The following is a 24,581-nucleotide window of genomic DNA, read 5'->3' on the forward strand; positions in this document are numbered from 1 at the left end:
GAGCCTTCGCGTTTCCCACTTTAAAAAAAAACGCTTGTTAGGAGAGAGAATAATAATAAAAAAAAATCTGGGAGGTTTTAATCTTGCCAAAGGGGTTTCTGCTGCCTGGATGTTGGCGGCTTCATTTGGTGGCTTTGCCCCCGGCGGAGCCTCTAGCACCCGTGAGCCGAGCGCTGCTGCTCCGTGAGCCCTCGCACGCAGCGGCTCCGGGGGAGAGGGGAGAGGGCCCGTGGGCTGCTGCCCGCTGCGTTCTGCAGGATCCACGTCTCTACGGGCTGCAAAAACACCCCGTGGCCTGCGACCGCGCATGGCGAGCGGTAATTCAGGCCTTTGCAGGGCCTCGGTTTATCCCGCTTTGCAAAATTGCGGTGCACGTCCACGATCCGCCTTCGCCAACCTCGTCTCGAAACACCCGCAGGAGCCTCATCCGCCCCAGGCGCCCCTGCTTCTCCCGGCGACACCGGCTGCCGCGGCAGGAGCATCCCGTTTCCCGCAGACCTCGCTTCCCTCGCGGCCTCGCAGCGCCGAGGCTCGACCCGTCGGCGCGGCCGGGCTCGGTGCCGGGGACGCGTCGGGGCACGTCGGTCGGCGGGCGCAGGGCGCTGCACCGCGCTGACTCACCCGCCGCCGCCGTGATTAATGCAGCTGCATACGTGACCCCGCGGCCGCCCCGGCCCTCCACGGGCTCTCGCCTGCCGGCAGCCCGGCGCGGCGGGGAAAGCGGCCGAGGGGACCCGGCGCGGTTCGGCAAAGCCTTTGCCGTGGCAGAAGGGCACTTAGAAAGCTGCGGCTTTATTTTCCCTTTGGCTTCGGGCCTCAGGAGCACGTTTTTAGACATAGTACGTCAGCAGGACATGGTCGCTTCTAAAAACCGCATGCATGCGGGCGGGAGGAAGGGTCCGGCAGCATCCCGCTCCGCTGCCCGGCGCCTCCGCGCTCCGGCTGCTCCCTCCGCTGGGGCTCCGCACCGTGAGTCACCGCCGGCTTCCCTCCTTTCCGTCCCGCCTGCCGTGTTAATCACCGGGTTTTTCCCCTCGGCCGCAGCCGCCCCGGCAAAACTCAGGTGCGGGGGCCAGGAGAGGAGCCGGCGGCGATGAAAGCCAGGCGGGAGGAAACCTGTGATCCGGCACGAAGTGGGCCCTGGACCCTGCCCCGTCCGGAAGCTGCAGGGACAAATTACGGAGTCGCTTTTCTAAGGGAAAACCTGCGCCCGCTCTCGGTTGCTGGCCGGCTTCGGCTTGGCGAGGGACCCTTGCAAAGCCGGGGGTTTCGCGCCGGCCAGACCCGCCGGTCAGCTCTCTCTCGTCGTTTCGCTTTTTTAATCCGGCCTCCATCACTCCTCGCACCGCAGCTTGCCGCAGTCAGCAGCCGCCTGCGCAAACGAGCCTGCGCCCTCGGCAGCTGGTTTTGACAGTCCCATTCGCTTAATTGAGGTGCTTTTCAGGAAAAAGAGCTCATTTAAGGAATTCGCATCCTTTCGGTGAGTGCATATTCGTCTGCCGTCCCCGCGAGCGGCTGGAGGTGGAGGTACCACGGGGGGGGGCACAGCGCGTTGCTGCTGCTGCCGCTGCCGCCGTGTTTGCGCTTCTCCTTCGGTGCCGCTCGCGTCTTCATCAAATCCAGGGGGAGGGAAACCACCCGCTGCGGCTCACACGGCGTTTTGCAAGCAGACGATACACCGATGCATCAAACCTCTCCACAGCACGAGGCTGAAAGCAAAAATCACTCCTGCACGAAGAGCGCAGCAGCGGCTGCCCGTCGCTGCAGGGCCGTCGTGGTTGCCCCGCCGCTCGCAAACGCCCGGGCCGGGTTTGTCGTCTGCGTTTTCGGGAGGAATCAAACGCACGAGCTGCAAAACCTGAGCCCGGCGGGGTGTGAGTGCGTGCTGGACAGCGGACGCCGGCTCCCAGCTCTTCCGAGCCGGCTCCAGCCCCAGCCACGTTAAGCATCGCATTAAACCCCGCAGCGAGATCTTGGGGACGTTTGGGTCTCGCTGTGCCAGGCCTGGCTTTTCTCCTGCCTCGCATGTTGTCGTTTCGGGTTGCTTGCCCAGAGGCTCCAGCCAGACATGCCCAAACCTAGTCTCGACTTGTCCAGATCGGTGGCGAAGCTGCTGGTCAAGCTGGGAAAGGCGCCGGGGTTTTGCAGGCGGAGGGTCTCACTCCCAGGAGGTCGCAGTGCCTGGCACCGCCTGCTCGGGGGGCTCCGAGGGTCCCGCCCCCCCCGCAAAGCCAGCCGCAAGCGAGCGCTTTGCCTCCTGTGCTGTTGGACACTTGAAAACGTGCAGGCAATTTTTTGCACCTCAGAAGTGACAAACCCACCCGGCTTTGTTTGCGCCCTTGTCGCCCACGTCGTGGTTTCGAAGGTCACCCGGACACGGCGGAGGCGCCCTCCGGCTCTGCCACCCGCCCGGCCCGGGACGGGTGCTGGGCACCGGGGAGCATCGTCCGGGCTGGGCTCCCTGGTCAGCTCAGGACCCCCAACCCCATTTAAATCTGCCCCGTCGCAGATACCCCCACGGGCAGCAAAACCCCTGGCCTGGGAAAGGCCGGGGGGGGATGTGGTGTCCCCCCCCCCCCGCCCCCAGGTAAAGGTTTGCTCTCTAAAGTCAAAGGTGTGGATTTGGGGGGGTGGGGTCCCTGCATCCCCTAATGGGGGGTCTCTGCATCCCCTAATGGGGGGACTCTGCATCCCCAATGAGGGGGGGTCCCTGCATCCCCAGTGAGGGGTTCCCTGCACCCCCTGATGGGGGGGTCTTTGCATTCCCAGTCGGGGGGGGTCTCTGCATCCCCTAACAGGGGGACCCCTGCATCCCCCGATGGGGGGGGTCTCTGCATCCCCTAACAGGGGGACCCCTGCATCCCCCGATGGGGGGGGTCTCTGCATCCCCTAACAGGGGGACCCCTGCATCCCCCGATGGGGGGGTCTGTGCATCCCCAGCCCGGGGGGGGTCCCTGCGCCCCCCGCTGCCCGCTGGCACCGTGCGGGCTCCGCGGGGCCGGGCCGGGCCGGGCCGGGGCGGGAGGGAAACCCCGGCTGCGCCAGCGGCGAGGCCCCGCCCCGGCCCGTATAAAAGCGGGGCGAGACGCGCCGGGCACCGGCTGCCGGCAGACGCGACGCGACGGTGAGTGCGGCGGGGCGCGGCCGCCTCGGCCTGCGGCGGAAAGCGGGGGGGGGGGTCCCGTCCGCCCTGCCCGGTGCCCCCGGGGGGGCGGTGAGCGGCAGCCGCGGCGCAGCGGGGAGGGGCGAAACCGGTGGCAGCGGGACGGGGAGGGCGGCGGCGGCGGCTCCGCGCCGGTGGCCGCGGGCGGGGGGGGGGGGGGGGCGGCCGCGCCGGTGGCTCGGGGCCTCTCGCGTCGCGTCGCAGCGGCCGGGCTCGGAGGGGGCGGCCGGGGCCGCGGAGCCCCCGGGGCGCCCCGCTGCGCCCGTCCCCGCGGCGTCGCGGCTGGGCTGCGCTCGCCCCCCGGCGGGCAGCGGGCCGCACTGCGGGGCCGGGGCCGGGGCTCGGCCCGCCGTCGCCTGCGGGGCTGCCGCGGCGCGGAGCATCGCTGCCCGCCCCGTCGGTGCCCGCCGCCTCGGAGCGGCCGGAGTAGCCGCGCTGGTGTTAATGGCGGGGACTGGGAGGTTTCCAGTTGCGGGCTGTTATCCGGGGACGTGTCCCGCCGAAATAGCCCTTTTCCCTGGAGACCCCCAAGGTCTCACCAGTGTCACGAGCGGGGCGTCCTCTGCGCTGTGCCCCCCTCGCAGGGGAGGCAGCGGCTCGGGGCGGCACACCTGCAGCAAGCCCTGACAGCCCTGCGGGAGCCTGGCTGCTGCCGGCCTCTCCCGTTCCCCGCGGTTCCCACAAACTGGTGTAACTGGTAAAGGGCAGGTCCCAGTGTCGCGCAGGTGAGCCGCGCTGCGGGGGTGTGTGTGTCTCTTGGCTCCCCGAGCAGTGCCTTGATCCCGGCCTGGGTGAGGCTTTTAATGCAACCCTGAACCTGCATCACCTGTTTGCCCTGGTCTTGGGGTTCTCCAGCTGGAAGCTCTGGCTTTCGGGAGGATGGCAAAGCCCCGTGGGAGGGGGGGTTACACCCACCCCGGCCTTCCGGATTTGGCGGCTCCGTCGCTGATTCTGCCCTCGTGAGTCAGGGTGACGCCGTGACAAGGCGTGGGGCCTGGCTGGGCGCGGGGGGCCTGGGGCCCCCTCGGAGGCCCGGGAGCGCCGAGGCGGTGCGGGCGTCCGGGCTCGATGTCGAAACGCGTCCCCTGGCTGCTACCTGCCGGGGCTTGCCCGGACATGCTGGGACTTGCCTGGCGATGAGGTCACCCTGGGAGCCGGCCACGAGATAGAAGCTGGATTTCTATTTATACTCGGGGATGCTCTGCCCCGGTTTGCGGCTGGGCCGCATCACCGCGAGCGGAGGGTCGGGGCAGCCTCGAGCGTGTGGGGCTGGAGGCTGCCCAGGGCTCTGCTGACACCCCATGGTGGTGCGTGTGGAGAAGGTGATGCTGACAGCTTCGAAAGGGGCTGAAGCGCTGAATTTGGGCAGTTTTCCATGCTGGGGTTGGCACCAGCTGAAGCTACTGGGGTTGGACACCCCAACCTTGGGGAAGCGGGGTGAGTGCGAGTCTGGGGGGGTCTGTGGTGGTCCCGGCTTTGGAGCTCCCTCATCCAGTGGGGAAGACCAAGGATGCCCTGTTGTGCGTGCAGGGAACGGGGCTTGTTTCTGTGACTCTGTTGATGGGGTTTAATGAATACAGCTAACCAAATGGGGTCAAGTCTTGGAAAACCATGGAAAACAGGGTTATGTCTGCCTTGCTCCAATAAGAGGCTCCTGCCGTAATTGCAGGCTGCATAGGGGGTCCATCAACCCATGCATGTGCGAGGGGATGGACTGCTTGGGCTGAAGGACGCTGCTGTCTAACCGTGAAGGTCAAGGCTCTTGGCCTCGAGCAGAGGAACAGGGTCTCGTCCCTGGTTACCCAACAGCTTCTTGCAGATAACAAGGGTGGTTAGCAAAAGTGACCGAGCTCGTGGCATGTTCTCGCTGCTTGCTCAAAGGGCTTCCGTGCCACCATGCCTGGCTTCTCAAGATTAAGAAATGGCCAGAAAAACATCCTGTTGCCTCACTTGTCCGTGTGCAAGCTTGTCCTGTGCCTGTGTTGAAGTGGGAAGCCAGCGGGGCTGTGGCTCGAGCCAGTGCACTGAGAGTGCTGCTGGCAGCATCGAGGTGCCCGGAGCTTTGCTCCGGCAACCCTCAGACCTGGTGGAGGAGGAATGGTGAACTTCAATATCTGCCCCTTTCCCGTGTTCCTGAGTTGCACCCAGGCTGTATCTGACCTCAGCTGTGCTCAAGTCTTTCCCTCTGCTCAAGACAGCCCTGAAATCCTGAATGCCCGAGGCCCAGGCCAAGTCTGGCAGCTGGAGGCAGGGAGGTTTCCACTCTGTGGTTGCTTTGCTGCGGGGCCAAGCCTTGCCCAGCCTGGCCATTGCGGCTCCTGCATGTGTTGCTCTGGCAGCAGATGTGCTGGCCCTCCCGCTTGCTCACGGCTTGCACGACACCCCCGTAACCGCTGCTGCTTTCCTCCCCGCAGCCACCGCGATGCCTCTGTCGCAGAGCAGGGCCGGCCGGCAGATGCCCTGCAGCAGCAAGGTGTGCAGGAACCTCTTTGGGCCTGTGGACCACCACCAGCTCCAAAATGACTTCCAGGATCTGCTGAGGCGGCAGCTGGAGGAAGCCCAGCATCGCTGGAACTTCGACTTTGAGACGGATACGCCCTTGGAAGGGCGCTTCAAGTGGGAGAGGATCATCTTTGCTGACCAGCAGCTGCACAGCCTGTCCAAGGCCACCAGCAGTGAGAGCCAGAGCTGCTCCTCAGCCCCTAAGGTACCCTCCAAGGACCATCCTGGCCAGGCCTGCTCTGAGACGCCTCGGCAAGACTCTGAGGCTGGCACGGCTGGTTCCCCGCAGCGCTTGAAACGCAAGCAGAGCACCATCAAGGGTGAGTGCTGGAGGCTTGGTGTCCCCCGTGCTGTCGGCTGCATCTCGCTGTGGTGAGATGGTGTCATGACCACCATGGCTGGTGCCCTGACTCTCATGGCAGGGAGAGATGGAGGGGTCTTGAGGGTGCCTGGATGGGGAGATCCCTGGCTGGTTTCTGGGCAGAGATAAGTGGGGGGGATCCCTCTGCCTGGCTGCAAACTGGGCCCTCTGGGGTGAGGCAGGTGACTCTGGCCAGGCTTGGGGGTCTTGTAGCTCAAGGTGACCTAATTAGTAGTCCATTGCCTTCACTTCTGGCCTGAGCCACTCCTTGAAGATCAGGACCCAGGGTAGAAGCACAGGTGAGACCAAACACTCCTGGGAGAAGAAACTAGCTCATGGCCTGGGTGGATGCCTCCAAAGCCCACTCGGGCATAGCCTTGGCTGGGGTTTGGGGGGCTGCCCTGGAAATGCCTCCTCCTTCCTGCCCTGCTGCCCCAGACTGGCTGGAGGCAATTTCCAACCTGCTCTTTCTGCCCTCCAGATTTCTACAACTCCAAGCGGAGAATCGTCCCTGACAAGCCCAAGCCGTGACCTCGTGGTACTCAGCTCCATTTGCAAGTGCCTCTCTGCTGAGGGTGCTGTCATTGGGGATCCTTCACAGCTGCTGATGCTGAGATGCCCTGGGGGTGTCCATGGCTCCTTTCTCAGCCCTGTACTATGTAAGCTGTGTGTGTGAAGCAATGTAGAGTCTGTAGTTCCCTATTTATGAGTAGCCCTGGGTCCTGAGGGACCTTCACTTGTGTGCAATGTATATGGAGTAGCCCATGCTGAGGCTTGTAGCCCCTCAGAGGGGATGGAGGAGGACTGAAAAGGGCCTGGCAGGCTGAGACTGTGGCATCCCACCACCTGAGGAGGTGGAGAAGAGCCTGTGTCCTCTGCCCTGTGCTGGTGGGGCTGAGCACTGTCCTTGCACCATCCTACTGTCCAGCTGTGGTCCTCCCCCTGCCTGAAGGCTGGTCATGGAGGATGCTCTTGTCCCAGCAGCCCAGTGGGGCAGAAACTCCAGAAACCCCCAGGAAAAGGTCCCTGGTCGTAGGGTTGGCTTGTGCGTATGGCCCCGGTGGCCCAAGCCCTGGGGCAGCCAGGCTCTGAGCACACTGGCTGCTGGCACAGGGCATCCGATGGGACGGCCCCGGGGGCAGCGAGTCCTTGTCTGTGCTTGGAAGTGGGGTGACGCAAGGGGGGCCGTTCCCTTCCCCGGTGCTTCTGAGGAAAGGAAATGCCTGGTCCCTGGACAGCCCTTCCTCCAGGTGACTCACCGATGCATCACGTGTTAGATGGGCTGGGGAGCAGTGACAAACTTGCTGGAGGTCCCTGTGACTCACACCAAGGTCTCCTGGCTCTCACCCCCCTCCCACAGCAGGGAGAAGGGCTGTTTTTAGCTGTGACCAGACCTGGGCTTCCTGAGGCAAGGACATGTCCCCTTGCGCTGTCCCTTGCCTGCTGGGACCCTGGAGATGCCTGTGCTCACAGCTCCGGTCCTGAGATCCATCAGTGTTTTGGTCAAGCCTGGGGCCACCACTGCCTGGGAAGCTTTGGGATCCCCTGAACTCCCTGCTGACCCTGTTAAACCCCTTTCTCTCCCTGTTGTTGGCTTGTTTGGTGCTACTTGCCTTCTTGTTCCTGCCTTGTTAAATACTGACACTGGGCTGGCTGCTCCGGCCCTGCTGGGCTGCTCGAGGAAAGGGGAGCCCTGCCCTCCAGCGGGGATGACACGGAAAGAAGTTTTAGCTTTGTCCTGGACTTTTTTCCTCCTTTGGAGCTGGGGGGAGAGGAGGACCCTCACCTGGACTCAGCTGGGAAACGAGTGGCTTCTGTTGGCTCCTGGCCTGAGGCCGCTCGGCCGCGGCTGGTTTGCCCTGCGTTGGCGGTGGGTAGCTGCTCGCGAGTGACTCGACGCTGTCAGATCTCAGCACTTTGGGTTTGTCTCCTGCCCTGCTGGAGTTGGACTCTGGAAACTGGTGCAAGATGGTCCCAGGCAGAAGAGGGGCCTCCCGCTCCCTGCCAGCTCCCTCTGCCAACCTCCCACCTTGCACCAAGATGCACTTTGCTGTCAGCAAAGCTGGCGAGCTCCCAGCACTAAATGTTTATTTATAAAGATGCTGTTAAGTCTAAGGGGGGGGTGGGGGGAAATATCTGTTTGTCTATAAATGTGGCTCTGAATAAGCACTTGTCTCGTGTCTGGGAATCTGTGTCACTGGGTTAATGGAAGTAACCCATGTGCTGCGGGGAGGAGGGCGAGGGCCTGGGTCTGGATCCCTGCTGGGCTGTGGAGGCTGGGGGTCCCGCTGGGGGTGCCGAGCTGCCTGCTCTGGTGGGTGAAGCCCTGGGCTGGGGTCTCTGCCTGCTGTCCCAGGGCTCCTGGGAGCAGGTGCAGCAGCTAGAGCACAAATTAGATGTATTCCCACTTAGGCAGCTGGGGGAAGAGGCTGTAGCAGCCTTGGGTAAATGCTTTGCAGTGTCGAAGCAGCAGGGCTGGGAGCTGTGCAAGAGCCGAAAGGGGCAAAACACCACCACAACCTGTGCTTAACCTCTGCTGCCTTGGGCCTGACCCCCAGGCAGATGCCACCTTGCTTGGGTGGGTGCAGGATGGAGGTGCTGGGTGTGGGGTGGTGCAGGGTGCAGGATGGAGGTGCTGGGTGTGGGGTGGTCTGGGGTGCAGGATGGGGATGCTGGGTGTGGGGTGGCCTGGCTTGCAGGACGGGTGCTGTGGTGGCCGAGCAGCCCCCTTTGCCGTGTGGCCCCAGCAGCTTGCAGACCCCCTACCACCAGTGCAGGGTCCTGCAGCGGGAAGCTCTGCTGTAGCATTCAACCACCTGCACGTCCGCTGTGTGCCTCGAAATGCTTGCAGGGTGCTATCACGCAGTCTCGTAGCTGCTGCTGAGTCAAGCCCTACAGATTTAGCCTGCTTAATCTCTGCTCTTATGTCAGTCCTTCCAGCCCCTGGCTGCTGCCAGCTGCTCCCCTCGGCTGTCCCCCGGGGTTTGCCGGGAGCAGGGACTGAGGAAGCTGGAGATAAACCAGGAGGCGGATACTCCCCTCGCCCCTGCTTGTGCAGCTCTGGCCCTCCCTCGGGAAAGGGAGCCTGGCACCCGGATTTGCTTTCCAGGCTCCCAGGAGACCCAAGGGCCGGGGAGGGTTTGCTCTGGGCTCTCCCTGGTGTGGGGCAGGTCCTTCCCTGGGGTGTTACCTGGCTGTGGGGCATCGCAGCGGGATTTCAATCCAGCGTAACAGGCGCCAGCTTTGCTCGGCGAGGGGCTGTGGCCCCAAAACAGCTGAGCCCTGAACCCGGCCTGCAAATGCACAGCCTAAGTGGTTGCACCTGAGCTGGCTGCTGCTTCGTTAAGGTTAAAGTGCTAATGAGCAGGGCCAGGCCAGCTGGCTCTGTGGGTGCACCGGGGCAGGGCACTCGCACAGCAGCTTCCCGGTGGCTTATTGGCCCCTTTGGACAAGCAGCAAAAGCCGGAGCAGCAGCCTCCCCCCGCGGCTCCTGCCTTTCCAGGCGGCTCCGAGCCAGCTCCGGCCCCCGCACGCTCCCTTCGCCCGGGCTCAGCCCGGCAGTGCCGCTCCCGCGAGAGCAGAGCCGATAAAACGCCGGGGGCGGCCGGCCGAGGCCGAGCGTGGCCCGGTGCCACCAAGATATTCCCTGGCCAGCGAGAGATGGCAGCGCCCAGGGTCTGGAAAGCAAAATCCAAGTGGTGGTACAGCCTTGGCTCGCGTCTGAGCTGTCCTCTGCGGTGCCAGCGGCCGTTGGTGCTAGTTATAACTTAAAGATAATATTTGGCATTGCCCTTGTTATCCTTTAAGCAGTTGCTTGGGATCTCTTCCCGCTTTGCGGATAGGAAAAATGGAGCAAAACCTGTTTCCCCCTCCCGTTGCAAGCAGCGATGCTGGAAACCAGTGGGCGGCCCAGCCGGCTGCGCTGGGTTTAGAGCAATCCGGTAACTTGGGCGAGGTGCATCGGAAACACCGGCACAGAGGATGCAGAGGGGGATTTCTCCCAGTCCCGGACCTAAGGGGGGCTTTGCAGCTTTGCTCCTTCTCCGCCGGGATGCTACAACCTGGCGGGAGCTGCACGGAGCAGCCGCCCTCGGAGCGGCCCCGGCGCTCGCCCAGGTCGCGGAGCGGCAAACAGGAAACGCGCCCGCGCGGGCGGTTAGCGCAACCCGAAAACGGAAAGCCGCCTTGAGCAAGGGCGAGCGAGAGATGTCGGCGCGCGGCAGCATCGCCCTCCGCGCGCGCCCGACCTGCCGGTGAGCCGCGCCGCGTGCCCGGCCCCGAAATTGAGGTCCCCTCTGGGTGCTCGGGGAAGGTAAGCGATGCCCTGGGCGCTCTGCACCGCTTAAGTCCGGCTTAGGTGTGCGTCGCCGCCCGGCAGGCTGGGTCTCTCGCGTCATAGTTCGGATAGCACCTAAAAAAAGAGAAATAAGGGGGAAAAAAGGTGTTTTGCTCGGTGGCGGTGAGCTGGGGGCTCCCTTTTGGTGGCGGGGTGCCCTTTTCGGGCGGCTGGGAGAGGCAGCGGGGATGCGGGGATGCTGCGCGGCTGTGCTCCCGCGGCCGGGTGCAGGCGCCGGGGTCGCCGGTTCTAATCCCGGCTCCCCTGCCGACACCGGGCCGCTCGCCCGCGCGGTGCCTGACCTCCTCCTGCCCCTGTTAGCTGCAAGTATATCGGCCCAACCGCGGTGTTTAGTTCCCTCGGGGACTTTTTTACGCTCGCCCTCGCTCTGCGCCCCCGCCGCTCCGCGTGCAGCGGGCCCCCCCCTTCCCCGGGGCGGGCTGGCGCGGCAAACTGGGGCTTTCCCCACGCTTCGCCCCAAAAAGCTCCCGCTTGCATTTTCTGGGGGAAAAACAGGGCACCCGATTTTCACCGTTGGCTTTGGGGTCTGCTGCAGCGCCGGAGCCCCGGCTCGGGCGATGCCACGCTGCTCGCGGGTGTCACACTTCAAGTTAGAGGGGAAAGGGGTTGGTTTTTTTGTTATTTTTTGGGGGCCCATTCGCACGTTTCCTGTGCACCGCGGCACTGCGGCAGAGCCGCTCTCGCAAAAGGGAAGGCTGAACGTGTCGAAGCCGCCGCGGCTTCCTCGTCCCCGCGGGGACCGGCGGTGGGAGGAAGCCCCGGCGGTTCTCCAGCCGCGGCTCTCCGCTACCTTCCGCCCAGCCGCCTTCAGCCTCCTGCCGCCGCCACGAGGCCCCGGGGATGGGCGCCGGCGGCAGGGACGGGGCCGAGAGCCTCCCCGCGGTGATGTCCCCGCCTGGGAGGCACCTCACGGCCTCCAAAGCGGTGGGAGGAGGTTGCAAAGGCACCGGGGAGCGCCGTGAAAACGAAAATCGCGCCGCGACCCACCGCGTCCCCCCTCCGCGGCAGGGCGAGCCATGGCCGAGCGCCGGGCGGGCGCCAAGGGCCGGCGCCTGGGCTCCAGCCGGCGCAAGCAGCTGCGCGAGGCGCTCGGCGAGGATGCTGCCGCCGCGGCATCGGTACCCGGCGCCGAGGAGGAACCGCCGCCGGCAGCCGACACGGCGCAGAAGGTGCAGGACTTCTTCCAGGCGTGCGACCGGGAGCAGAAGGGCTTCGTCACCCGCGCCGACGTGCAGGTAGGTGGTCGGGATGCCCACGGTGGTGCCACCCGCGGCGGCCGCCGTCCCCTGACCCTCCTCGCCCTTAGAAACTGCGGGCGGAGGATTTCCCGTGCAGCGCCGAGGAGCTGGAGCTCATCTTCGACGGGCTGGACGCCGACGGCACCGGGCGCTTAACCAGCGAGGAGCTCGCTGCCGGGCTCGGTGAGCACCCGGGTCGCGGGCTGGGAAGCGCCGAGGCCACGGGCTCCCGACGCTGATGGTTTTGGCCGTCCCGCGGCAGGGCAGCTCGTGAGCTCGCAGCGGGCCACCCGCGACCACCGCCGGCGGAAAACGGCCTCCCGCAGGGACCGCTTGGTCCCCGGCGGCCCCGTCTTGGAGGAGGCGGACAGCGAGGAGAGGAAGCACTTCGCCGCCTTCGTGGACCAGCTGGGCACGGACAACGTCTTTGAAGAGTAAAGAGCCCGTGGGAGGCTGGTGGGACGGGGCGACCGCTGCCCGGGGAAAGGGTCCTCGCCAAATTGGGTCCCTGTCTGGGTGACGAGCCCAGAAATGGCTTGGAGCCACTTCTGCCCCAAGCACGGGAGCCGGGTTACGGCTCCTCCAGGACCTTGTCCCCAACGGCGTGGCCTAAGCCAGAGGGTCCCTGCGCCCGCCCGGCTCCGGGGGATGCTCCTGCCACGGGGTTGGGGGGCTCTGGTGGGCGATCGCTGCAAAACGCCCCTCCCTTTGCAGCCAGGAGATCTGGCAGCTCTGGGTGAGGCTGCGGCAGGACGAGCCCCCGCTGCTGGGCAACCTGGAGGACTTCTTGGCCAAGATGAGGCGCCGCATCCAAGAAGCCAAGAGCGAGAAGGAGGCCTTGGAGGTCATCCTGGACAAGTGAGCCAGGGCTGTGGAGGGGGACGGGGACGGGAAGGGTGGGACGGGGCCCTCTGCTCACCCTAGCTGTGGGATGAACCAACGAGGGAGAAATCCAGCTGCTTTTAGCATCTCCATCCGCGGCTGGAGGCTTCACGTGGTGCTGATATTTGGGGTTGGGCTCCCTCTACAGTCACGCGTGGGACAGCAGGAGTGCCGGATTCAGGCCGGGTGGACACATCCTCGCTGGGCGAACAGCCTCCGGCTCCCGTGGGTGCCGCGGGCCAGTTCCCAAGCCCACCGCGGCGGGGACTGACCCCCGTCGCCCCGCTGTGCCCCGGCAGGCGCGTGGCTGAGCACAACAGGGAGGTGCAGCAGCTCTGCGAGGCCCTGGAGCAGCAGATGCGCCAGGAGACGCAGCGGCTGGAGCAGGAGGTGGGTCACCAGCCCCCCCGGCTGCTCCTCTCCCCCCGGGACAACGCTGCACCCACAGGGTCACCCAAAACAGCATCTCCAAGGCCCCCTGCTCCCTCCCTGTCCCAGGGACCCGTAGCGAGGGCCATCACTGCCACAGGCTCTCAGCTTCCCAATGTCACCCCAAAGCTGAGCTGGGGGGGCTCCAAGAGGCCACCAAACACATCCCCATCGCTAGGAGGACCAAAGTTGTGTAGAGCATCCTGATGCATCTCCATCTCGCCTGCTCTGAACTTGCCCCCCTCTGGGAGATACCCCCCCCCCGCTCCCTCGCCCCGGGGGTTAATGGCATTAACGGCGTGGCCGTGACCGCAGAGCGAGGCCCGGAGCCACCAGCACGGCGCGGAGCTGTGGCAAGCGCTGGCCGCCCGCGAGACCCAGATGCAGCGGCTGGTGTCGGCGCAGACAGAGGTGAGCGGGGCGGCCGCCGCGGCCCCGTGAGCTTGGGCACGTCCCGAGCGCAGCGGACGAGCCCCGGGGCTGGAGGGGTTTCGGCGACGGGGTTGCGGCAGGGGAGCCCGCGCCATGCCGCGCTCCCCGCCGCAGCTGGAGGCGCGTTGCCGCAGCCTGCGCAGCTCGCGGGAGGCCGCCGGCACCGAGAACCGGCGCCTGGAGCGCAGCAACCGGGCGCTGGAGGAGCGGCTGCGGCACGTCCGCCTGCAGCTCCGCGACACCCAGGGCCGCCTGCGAGCCGCCAAGGCCGCCACGGCGAGGTGAGTAGTGCGGGAATCGGCATCGCCCCCTCCGTCCTCCCGCATCTGGCGAGAAACGAGTTTGTCGGGTCTCAGCCCTTCCTCCGCCGCGATCCGGGGGTGCTGCCCGCGGCCCCGTTGCTCTTTTTACCCCCGCGCCGTGTCTCCGCAGGGACGGACCCGCGGCGGAGCTGCCCGGCGAGACGCAGGTGCGTCGGTGACGGGGACGCGCCGCTCGGGCAGGGACCGCGGGGCGCATCGTGCCGGGCTGTGCCATGGAGAGGCTCCGAGAGGGAGCGGGGAGCAGCGTAGCGGGGCTGGCACCCCCAAAAATTCGCACCAATATTTCTGGATGGCTGCTTCGGCGGCTGGGGGAAAGCCAAGCAGTATTGCCCGCTGACGCGCTCCCTCCACCGACCCTTTTTTCTTGCGGCAGACGAGTCCGGAGCAGGAGAAGCACCGCTCCGAGATGCGGATCAGGCTCGGATCCCAGAGCAGCGACTGGACACTGAAAAGCAGCCACCACGTGTAAGGGGCCCTCGGGGCGCCGGTCGTGCTCCGACGGACGGGGCCGAGGAGCCGCGGTTGCCTTCCGGCCTCGCCGCAGCGGTGTTGGGGCTCCGATGCGGTGCGAAGCCCGGGGATGCTGCAGGGCGGCTGGTCCCCGGTGGGTTTTATCCAGCGCCTGTAGAGGATAAACACACGTGGGCTTGGAAAGGGATCGGATGGGTTTGTGGGAACAGATCCGGGGGCATCGCGGCTCAGGACACCCCGGCACGGGGGAGCTGCAGGATGGCTGTGCTTATACCTCTGCTCTGCTATTTCCAGGGTTTGGGAAAAGGCGCCGGCAGAAATAACCGTTTCGGGATCCCTGCCCGGAGCGATCTCCGTAGAAGAGGATCCCTTCCCGGAGTTTCTGAAAGAGGAACACTTTTCCGACCAAAGCTCTTTGCTAAGAGAAATGAATGACGCAATAGCGGCTCTGAGCAAAGAGCTGAAGCCGCAGGGCCCAGGTGACCCCGTCCCAGCGGGAGACGTTCCCCTGCGCCCGCGGGAGGATGCTACCGCGCACGGCGCAGCCCCCGGGGCCCCGCGGGAGACCCTCGCCGGCCTCCGCGGTCAGGAGCAAGGAGACCTTCTGCAAGAGGGACCAGCCCGAGCCGCTCTCGGTGCTGGGGACGTGACACCGGCTGGTGCGTCCGAGAGCGCCGGGCACCGCACGGCTCAGGAGCGGGGTGGAGAGCAGGGCCGGAGCCCCGGGAGAGCAGGGCAGGGCCCGGAGGATGCTCGGAGGCTGTTTTTCGTGCAGGGACAGGGCACTGCTACAGCCGGGCAGATGCTGGAGGAGGCCGAGGATGTGCAAGGAGCACAGGGAGAAAGCACGGAGGTGGGAGCGCAGGCGCTGACGGAGGTAGAGGAAGCAGGATTCACGCAGGGAAAAACAGGCTGGGAAGCCGCGCAGCCCCCAGGAGATGCCGAGAAAGCAGCATTAACCCAGGGAGAAAATTCAGACGCAGATGCGGGGCCAGCTGAGCCTCGGGGGCTAGAGCTAGTGCTGGGAGAGCGTTGCACCGCGGAGGTGCTCTGCCGGGCCGCAGCGCAGGGAGAGCGCGTGCAGCATCCGCGCGACGGTGCGGAGCTGGGGGACAAGGCCGACTCGCACGCGCGGTGCTCCGAGAAACTCGATCCAGAGGCGCAGTCCCTGGGAGAGGCCGGGAGACCGGGAGTAGTGCCGGGAGAAAGCAGGGATGCAGGTTTGCAGCCGCCGGCTGCGGGACGAGACGTGGAAGCGGAGCAGGCAGGCAGCGGAGATGCAGGCGGGCTGGATGCAGCCCAGACCCCGCAACTAGCACCCGCCGAGGCCCGGAGCGTCGCTCCAGCCGCCCAAGCTGGGACGCAAGAGGCAAAGCCAGGGGAGAGCAGCGAGGCAGCGGCGCGGCCCCCGGCCGAGGCGGAGGCAGGAGAGGTAGCCCGGAGCGCGGGGGCAGAGCCGCAGCCCGGGGGTGAGTCTGCGGCGGGCGACGCGGCGCCGGGAGGGAGAGGCGATGCCGGGCTGCGGCCTGGGGACGAAGCTGAGCAGCTAGACGTGGCGCAGGGAGGGAGCACGGGTCTGGCTGAGCCGCTCGATGTGATGCAGGAGGAGGGAGCTGGGGCAGATGTGCAACCAGGAGAGGAGGCCAAAAGCGCAGGGGGACTGGAGGGACGGAGCAGTGACACAAGCGTGCAGTCGCTGGCAGAGGCTGAGGAGCTCGAATCCACCCCGGGCAAGAGCGCGGGGGCAGAGCTGCAGCCCCCGAGCGAGGCCGGCTCTCCGGGTACGAAGCAGGGAGGGAGCGGGGCTCCGCATGTGCAACCTCCAGATGAGGCTGATGAAACCAAACCAGAGCTGCAGGAGGGCAGTGCTGCTGCTGCTGCTGCTGCTGCTGTGCCCTTCGAGAGCCCTTGCGCAGCAGAAACCCCTGTGGGGAGCTCAGGTCCAGATGTGCTGCTCCCCGTCACAGCCCAGGGCCTGGAAATGGTGGAGGCAGAGGAGGTGGAGGCAGAAATGCAGCTGTGGGGCGTCCCCAGCCCAGAAAGCCCCCAGGGAGCAGAGGGTCGTGCAGCCGCACCACTGCAGGATGAGGCTGTGCATGGGGGGCTTGGGGAGGGCGAGCGGGTGCTTTTGCGTGAGCCAGAGGTTGATCCGCATGGGGTGGGAGTCGGGGTGGCTGCAGATGTGATGCAGGAGGAGGGAGCTGGGGCAGATGTGCAACCAGGAGAGGAGGCCAAAAGCGCAGGGGGACTGGAGGGACAGAGCAGTGACACAAGCGTGCAGTCGCTGGCAGAGGCTGAGGAGCTCAAATCCACCCCGGGCAAGAGCGCGGGGGCAGAGCTGCAGCCCCCGAGCGAGGCCGGCTCTCCGGGTACGAAGCAGGGAGGGAGCGGGGCTCCGCATGTGCAACCTCCAGATGAGGCTGATGAAACCAAACCAGAGCTGCAGGAGGGCAGTGCTGCTGCTGCTGCTGCTGCTGCTGCTGTGCCCTTTGAGAGCCCTTCCGCAGCAGAAACCCCTGTGGGGAGCTCAGGTCCAGACGTGCTGCTCCCCGTCACAGCCCAGGGCCTGGAAATGGTGGAGGCAGAGGAGGTGGAGGCAGAAACGTGGGTGCAGGGGGTCCCCAGCCCAGAAAGCCCCCAGGGAGCAGAGAGTTGTGCAGCTGAGGAGCTTGAATTCACCCTGGGCGAGAGCACGGAGGCAGAGCTGCAGCCCCCGAGCAAGGCTGGCTCTCCAGATCCATTTGGGATGGGAGTCGGGCTGGGAGAGGGGACTGCACCCGAGGAGGCTGAAAGCCTGGGAGCTCGGGAGGCTCCGAGCCCTGAGGTGGAGATGCTATGGCTCACAGAGGTTGAGGAGCCCAAATTCACCCTGAGCGAGAGCATGGTGGCAGGTCTGGGACCTCTGGGTGCAGCTCAGACGTGGGAAGAGATGCCAGGACAGATGGTTGCTTTGGAGGCACGTGTGGTTCCCCAGGGAGATGTCCTGGATGGGGTGGCCAGTGCAGCACGTGGGGCTCAGCCCCGTGACAAGGCCACCGCTGACACTGAGACTCCTGATCTGGAAATGATGCTGGGGGAGTTGGCTGGGGCAGAGGGGCAGATCCTGGAGGAAAGCCAGACACTAGAGATAACCCAGGGAGAGAAGGTTGATGCACGTTCACAATCTGAGGAGAGGGCTCAGAAACTAGAAGTTATGCAGGCTGAGATGATTCATCCAGAATTTTCACCCCAAGCTCTGGGGGCTTCGAATGGGGAAAAAACACAGGGAAAAAATGCTGACCTAGAAGTGTATTCACTGGAGACTCCTAAGGCAGAAGAAATGCAGGGGGACAAGGCTAGCAGAGATGTGCTAGAGGAGCCTGAAGAGGTGATGCTAGGGGATCGCGCCGATCCAGCTCTGTACTCGTTCAAGATCCACGGAGTAGAAACGCTGCAGGGAGAGAGGACTGACGCAGAGGTGAAGCCTCTGGATGGAGCCCAAGATCTAGAAGTGGCGCAGGGAGGGAGCCTTGAGGCAGACGAAGGGTTTTTAGCCCGAACTGAGGGTTTACAACCAAAGCAGGGCCGTGATGCTGGTGCAGCCACGCTGGCCTCACCTGTTTCAGAGGTGCCATTACCAATCAGGGGGCAACGGCAGGAAACACTGATGCAAGAGGATGTTCTCGTTCCAGATCTGCAACGGCTAGGCATTTCGGGACAGGAGCAGGTCTCAACGCAGGCAGATAAGGTGAGGCCAGATGTTGCTCCCGAGCAGCTGCTGCCAAAGGAGAAGCCACTGTGGGTGACAGAAGCAGAGCAGATAGCTGCTGAATGCACTGAGCCTCCAAAAGAGGAGGTGCCACCAGCGTCTACCCTTCGTGCAAGTGTCCAACTCGAGGAGCATGCAGGGAGCAATCTGGCAGGGACTCTCCTTGCAGACAGCCTGCTGAGGGACGTAGCCAACAGTGGGATGCAGCCTCCAGCATGGCTCTCAGAAGACGCAAGAAGTGCTCCGGATGTCGGTCAATGGGATGGGAAGCAAGACGTCAGGCCCAGCCCAGGAGACCCAGGAGCTGTGTCGGCTGATGGGGCTGGAACTGCCCCAAGAGGGTCTCCTGAAACCTGCCGCGATCCAGACCACCTCTACAACGTGCTGTTCGTCGGGGACTCCCATGTGGGCAAGACGTCATTCCTGTACCGGTTACAAGCCAACTCCTTCAACCCACACCTCACCGCTACCGTAGGTAGGCTTCCTTCAGCTCCTCCCCGGCACGCCTCTGTCCTTGCTCGGATAACCATCAAGTTCCCTCGTCACCACCCCTCGGCCTTTACCCTTAGAAACAAGACAAGAATCAATTTAAATTCCCCACGACCCATTGCTCACTGTCCGTCAGGGCACAGCACAACCTGCCAGCGGTCATTATGTGCATGGCACTGCTCACATTCGGCGTGTGAGCCTAAGTGTCGCCTAGGACCAAACAGGAGCACCAACCTAACGCATCTGGATGCTCCTAGGCTCACCTGGGTCCTCCTAATGCTCTCCAGAGAACTAATACTGATGTGATTTAAGCAGAGCTTGCTTCACAGCCTACTGTTTTTTCGCTCCTCTCTGCCTTTCGGCTCCGTGCTCCTCTCTTAACCAGCCTGCTTTTGCTCAGCCTGAAATTAGAGACCTTTCCAAAAATCTGGCCATCAAAGATCTAAAACCTTGAGGGATCAGCGGCTGCCATGCTTGCACCCATTCTGTATCTCGGGGATGAACGCTACAGCATTGAAATGTTCCCGTTGTGTATGTCCCAGGGCTGGATTACCAGATCAAAAACCTTATCGTGGACAACAAACTCTTTGCTCTCCGCCTGTGGGACTCAGCTGGGCAAGAAAGGTAAGGCGCTGTGCTGCGGCGAAGCAACCGGGATTTTCTGTAGCTTAGTGGAAATAAATGCTCTTGGCTTGGCTAAGCAAAGTGGGGTTGTTTAAGGAGGGCCTCCAAATAAGTGCGAGATCAGATAAAGAAGAGTAAAGGAAGTAATTAAGATAAAAATAAGTACTCAGGCTGTCTCTATGGCCTCCTTCATCAGTATAGGAGCAAAATCTGGCGTCTCCCCAAATTTCAGATAAATCCCTGCTGATTTCTGAGAGGACAGATGTTGATCTTTAATGTCCTCATGTGCACGTACATGGGCCTTTAGAGAGGTATTTTCAAGTTCTGAGTTCAAGTATTTATATGCATGCCTAAGCAAAAAATCTGCCAAGCTGCCGGAAAATACCTTCTTTTCAGCAAGTTTCTGCCATTTTTGCACACGTGCATTTCCACGTGAAACCTTCTTACTTCACGCTGGTGACGGTTTAAAACGCCCGCAGGTACCACAGCATCACCAAGCAGTTTTTCCGGAAGGCGGACGGCGTGGTGCTGATGTACGACATCACGTCGGAGTATTCCTTCGCGGACGTGCGCTACTGGCTGAGCTGCATCCAGGTGGGTGAACTGGGAAATCCTCGGTCCTGCCCCTGCGGCTTGGGAACACCCAGTGACTCCGAGATCGGCATTTCGCTGACTTGTCTTCCGGCGCTGGGTCGGGTCCTGACGTCTGAGGTGTTCTGCTTCGCTTTCCTTAGAAAATCGTTTGTCCTCGGGGATTTTAAAAACTCAAATGCCGAATTTTTTCACAGCTTTGCAATGTTTCCAGGTATTACCTGTTGCGAACATTGCCATGATCATTATCAACTATTTTTTTTGACTGAAAACTGGCACAGAGCAACGAAAAATCTTGAAAGTGTTTTCAAAACCATCTCTAAGATCAAGAATAGTCCCTTTAAAAAGTGGGAAACGGGAGGTAACCGGTGTCTAATAAAAGCTTCTTGTCAGAGATTTTCAGTGAAGTATAAAACGAGTGTTTAAAAATACTGGAACAAAATAGGTTGTCGCTTTGCTCAGGGCCCTTAAATCATAGCTGGATCATCTTCTGAAGGATATCACAAAGCCACATACAAAGCAAGTCCACTATAGGCATAACTCATCCAGTTCTCTGTACTATTTAAGAGGCCAAGAGAGGTGATTTAAGAGAGGGAAAGAAAAAAAAAACCCCTTTTCTTAAGTTCTTGAACTAGGTTAACAGCATTTAAGGTTTCATTATCAGCCCAAATCCACGGGTATCCTTGACGGTGCTCCAAGATGAGCTTAGACAGTGTGTCTGGCCGTGCTTCAGAGAAGATCTAGACGCAACCCTGCTTCTCCCCCCTTTAACTGCCCAGGAAGGAGCAGAAGACGGAGTCGCTATTCTGCTCCTGGGGAACAAGACCGACTGCGCTGCAGAGAGACGGGTCCCCACGAAGGAAGGGGAGCGCTTGGCTCAGGTAGGTGCCCAGCCCTGCGAAAGCACGCCGGCTGCTCCAGCTTCACCGTTAGCTGCATGTGACCAAAGTTAAGCTAGGACAGCTGAAAGGATGGATGCCACCAGCTCCTACCTGCCTGAGGACCTGGAGGAAAGCCAAAAGCCCTTAACTCATCTTCTGTTCATCGGTGGCCAGGAAAGGGACCGCAGGATCCATCTTGCCATCCCTACTCCCTTGTTGTCCAAGGGCTGATTCATATTAACAGGCTGGGATTTGGGCCAGGATCAGCTGAGCCGTTTTACATATGGAGACACCAGGACCGAGAGGTTAGATGCTTTTTTCACAAACTAGTTACCGGCAAAGCTTGAAAGACCTGGGAACATCTAGTTATCATCTCCATATTCAGGTCTCTAACCAGACTGCATCACATCTGCTTCTGCCTGCAGCATCTGTCTTTTCCTCAGTATTAAATATTGGTGTCGTAGCTATGACAAGAACTGTATTTCATCCTTCTCATTCCTGTAAATCAATAATTATTCAGCTACTTGTTTCCTTGAATCTGTGAGGCCCTCTGGTCCTTGTCTTTCCACTTCACCATGACTTTTCCTTGGATATTTACCCCCGTGCCTATGAAACTATTCCAAGCAAATGCAGTAGAAGTGCATTTCTAGTTGGGATTTTTGTCTTCCAGGAGCATCAGCTCATGTTTTATGAATGCAGTGCTGCCTCGGGCCACAACGTCTCCGAGTCCATGGTCAGCTTAGTCAGGTGAGCCAAACACTTGGATTCTGCCCAGCTGCCCTGAAATTAATGGGCAGTGAAGGGCCAGGATATGCTGTAGGATGTGGCCTGAATATTCAGCATTGCAGCAAGGAGCTAAAAGACCCTCGCTGGTGTATTTGTGTGCCTACAAGTCGCATTAGAAAGTGAGACGGGGAATGAATCATGACGGAAGCAGATCCATTTAAATGTCGGACTCCTCCAGTAAAAACTTCCAGTGTCACTTCCAGATGCTGCCGGTCCTTTCTGCTTCCCTCGGCTCAGGGATTAGCATGATCTAAAGAATTAAGATGGCTTTAAGCACGGAAATTACTTCCCGTCTGGGAGTTCAGTGCTGATAAGGCAGATGCCTGGTGGGAAGCAGTAAATCAGAGATTGCTGTACTCGATGGGTTGACTCGCTCTGTTTGGAGTCGCTCCCAGCCCTCGCCCCAGCTCTCAGGATGCTGCAAATTTCTCCCTGGGTCGATTGACATCGGTTCTGTCCATGACTCAGTTTAGGCTGGTATTTTCAGCCGAGTCCGCGGCTCTCACTGGAAGGTTTGCAGCTTCCTTTATCAACATTTGTCAGAACAGAAATGCAAAACACGGGGGAAAGTCATCAGCTTCATTTGCCTCTCGTCCTACCAGGTTACTCAAAATTCGTGAAGATCAACTGAAAAACAAGGTAGAAGAGGAACCAAAGCCAACTCAGAAGAAAAAGGGCTGCTGCTGAAAGGTGGCCAGTCCCTGCTTTGATCTGAAACTGCAGCAACAGCCAGAAAAGCGTAAAAATAACCCTCAGACATCGGCTCTGCTCCCCTTGGGCACCAGCTCTGCTCCCCGTGTGTCTGACTTGCCTGCTCGCTCTCCGCTGCTCGGAGCAAGAACCATCGGGAAGGAGCAGGCTGTCGTCCGTCTCCTTCCCTTGTAGTCGGCTTCGAGTACCGTCTGGCCCCAGAGCACCCAAGCGCTCCAAAATACTTGCCGGGAAACTTTACCACTTGGCTTTGGAGACTGAAACGTGGCTAAGCAAAGAGGCAGAAAGGGAACCCAGCTGGATCTTGAGCTCCTAGAGCAGCATCGGACTCAGCAGGTGGGAAAAGTCTGCAGATAAAAGAAATACCAGAAGGCCAGTGTATGAATCAAGAGGTTTTTAGGGCTGGTTGTGCCATTGTGCAGCAGTGACTTTCTCTCTAGCTTTACAGTCTGCTAGCGTTTGATGGGGAACAACAAAATGCGCGGTATATCCTAAATGCACTCTGCGAGGCTGTCCAGTTAGGCAAGGTGGAGCTAGTTTTTCCTCTTTCACGGTTGACCGTGCCAGTGAGCAGTAATGGGTCTCGACAGAAAACTACTAAAAACTTCATTCAAAATACATTAAAAAGAGGGGGGAAAAAAGCCCAGGATAATAGAAAGAGCATTGGGTGATGAGCTCTTTGGATATATGATCAGCAAATGCTTCCGAGTGTCCACTTCACTGCCCCGTGCCCAGAGCAGAGTCTGCAAATCTCAGGACAGGCAGGGAAAATGCAAGCTCCTACAGCCAGCCCTTTGAAAATGATACAGCTTCTTCCTGAAGTACTAGTTTTTTCTTCTTTCTTTACAACTTGAAGCAGAGAACTGTCTCTTTGCAGAGAAAGCCACGCAGACTAAGTAAATAGAAATGAAAATATTATATTTTAGGTTTTTAAAATATTACAGGGAGAAATGTATTGCTTCCTCCCCCAGCAGTTCAACAGATTTATTTAAAGACTATGCATACATGCAGATTTGGGGAAAATAATCGTGCTCAGATTGCTTTTTGTTGCCACTATAGTTTAAATGTATATTCAGCAGAGTGTAGTAGCCACAGGAAAACCGAGGACCTGTTTCGTTAAGGGCTTTACAAAAATAGAACTGCAATGAGAGTTTGTTTTTTAATAACACTATAAAAAAATGGATTTCATTCTGGATGTTTCTGGTTCTGTTATAGCTCAGCTTTCTCAGGGAACAAGGCTTAAGAGCTCGTCATACCTGTGTGTGTGTTTGTACCTGCTTTCTCTTTCCCTGCTTTTGAATGCATGGGCCTTTTCTCCTGCTAGCTGTGCCTCCCTGCCATGTTCCACTATAAAATATTTTTACTGAATGAGCAGCTTGAAGAATTTCATTACTAAGGAAGAGTTTACACAGCTCAGGTCAGAGCTGTGTCTGGATTCAAAAATCTGCAGTATCCAGCAGCAGGGTTTGTTCGGTCCCATCTTCCCTATTTTGCTTTGCTATTTTATCTTAAAAGCGCACGTAGAAATCCAGGCACGCTTTGCAAGTCTGGTCGATGATAAGAGTTGCATCGTCTCTGTTTAACCAGCCCGAAGAGGCTCCTTTCCCAGGGCCCGCGGCGGTTGCCAGCTGTACTCGGACCTCTGCTGTCCATCAGACCAGCTCTTCCCTCCGCCTCAATTCGCCGGGATTACACGCGGGAGACGGCGTTTTCCTGCGCAATCCTGCTCCCGCTCGGCAAACGTTTCTGTTTGCCTGCAAGAGAACATGGAGCGGAGGTCGCCCAGGCTAAATTCTTCCATTAGATGGCAGCAAATGCAGCGATACCTCCAAACTGTGTAATATTGCTGTTGCGAATAAAGAATAGCAAGTTCGAACAGGGCCTGAAACAGAGACCTGGAAAAGAGATGGCTCCAAAGAACATCAGGTTGAAAGAAACGGCTGTTTTATTACAGACATAACAGAAGTTATGTCTGTAAAAGAGAACTGAATTTCTAAAACAAATTTTGCTGTACTAAAAACCTCCCATCCAAACTTGGAAATTAATCTTTTGTTGCCAGGCTGAGGGAAATGCCAAAAAGTCGTCAGAGCATGCGGAGAAATCTGCTGCGTTGCGTTTTAGAGCATCTTTCACCGGGATAACCGGGAATCCAGCTCTGCAAACTTTCACATTTTGGCATCAAGGGACTCCTCATTTGCAAACTGCTAAACGCCTGCATGAGTATTTGGAGGAGGATCAAGGTCTAAAATATTAATAGTAACACAGAAAAGCATATTTGTTTGTACCACAAGCATTTTTTTTAATGCCAGGTTGCTTCCCCTCGAGCCATTCATAATTACTAAAGGCACCTCATGAGAAACAGAGGAACTTCCCAAGTTAAGTCAGGAATGCAAAATATATATTCCCAGCCCAAAGTCATGAGGCATCTACCCCCGCATGGCTTCACTGTTTGCAATTTTAAAGCAGAGGAGCTGGGTGAGACCCTGACAAGTTCGGACAAGTCGCCAGCTCCGGGCACGCCGGCTCCTCGGTTTCAGCCGGCTCCTCCCCAAATTAGCTGTGGTTGCTGTCGTTTAATGTCAACAGCCATTTA

At 60.6% G+C, this 24,581-nt stretch overlaps 2 protein-coding genes across 2 annotated transcripts; both read left to right on the plus strand.

Moving 5' to 3' along the window:
- The first annotated feature begins 3,055 nt into the window (after positions 1 to 3,055).
- Positions 3,056 to 8,195, plus strand: CDKN1A (cyclin dependent kinase inhibitor 1A). Its single transcript, XM_026111885.2, has 3 exons — positions 3,056 to 3,124; positions 5,578 to 5,985; positions 6,508 to 8,195. Exons 2-3 carry the CDS (start codon positions 5,586 to 5,588, stop codon positions 6,555 to 6,557), a joined length of 450 nt encoding a protein of 149 aa, XP_025967670.2. The 5' UTR covers positions 3,056 to 3,124; positions 5,578 to 5,585; the 3' UTR covers positions 6,558 to 8,195.
- Positions 8,196 to 11,399: 3,204 nt separating this feature from the next.
- RAB44 (RAB44, member RAS oncogene family) lies at positions 11,400 to 24,056 on the plus strand. The gene is made up of 16 exons (XM_064498342.1): positions 11,400 to 11,618; positions 11,690 to 11,804; positions 11,884 to 12,055; positions 12,336 to 12,479; positions 12,803 to 12,893; positions 13,248 to 13,343; positions 13,479 to 13,645; positions 13,797 to 13,833; positions 14,061 to 14,152; positions 14,453 to 15,627; positions 17,830 to 18,381; positions 18,938 to 19,019; positions 19,499 to 19,613; positions 20,390 to 20,491; positions 21,162 to 21,238; positions 21,880 to 24,056. Exons 1-16 carry the CDS (start codon positions 11,400 to 11,402, stop codon positions 21,962 to 21,964), a joined length of 3,321 nt encoding a protein of 1,106 aa, XP_064354412.1. The 3' UTR covers positions 21,965 to 24,056.
- Positions 24,057 to 24,581: the final 525 nt, after the last annotated feature.

The sequence above is a fragment of the Dromaius novaehollandiae genome, chromosome 27 (genome assembly GCF_036370855.1).
Source record: "Dromaius novaehollandiae isolate bDroNov1 chromosome 27, bDroNov1.hap1, whole genome shotgun sequence".
In the NCBI taxonomy this organism is placed as follows: Eukaryota; Metazoa; Chordata; class Aves; order Casuariiformes; family Dromaiidae; genus Dromaius; species Dromaius novaehollandiae.

What these genes read in the sequence shown, in the direction of transcription:
- CDKN1A (XM_026111885.2), top strand. Translation starts at nt 5,586, where the DNA reads ATGCCTCTGTCGCAGAGCAGGGCCGGCCGGCAGATGCCCTGCAGCAGC. An exon ending in CAAGCAGAGCACCATCAAGG is followed by an intron (nt 5,986 to 6,507) that starts GTGAGTGCTGGA and finishes TCTGCCCTCCAG; the next exon opens with ATTTCTACAACTCCAAGCGG.
- RAB44 (XM_064498342.1), top strand. Translation starts at nt 11,400, where the DNA reads ATGGCCGAGCGCCGGGCGGGCGCCAAGGGCCGGCGCCTGGGCTCCAGC. An exon ending in TGGTGTCGGCGCAGACAGAG is followed by an intron (nt 13,344 to 13,478) that starts GTGAGCGGGGCG and finishes TCCCCGCCGCAG; the next exon opens with CTGGAGGCGCGTTGCCGCAG. An exon ending in AGCTGCCCGGCGAGACGCAG is followed by an intron (nt 13,834 to 14,060) that starts GTGCGTCGGTGA and finishes TTCTTGCGGCAG; the next exon opens with ACGAGTCCGGAGCAGGAGAA.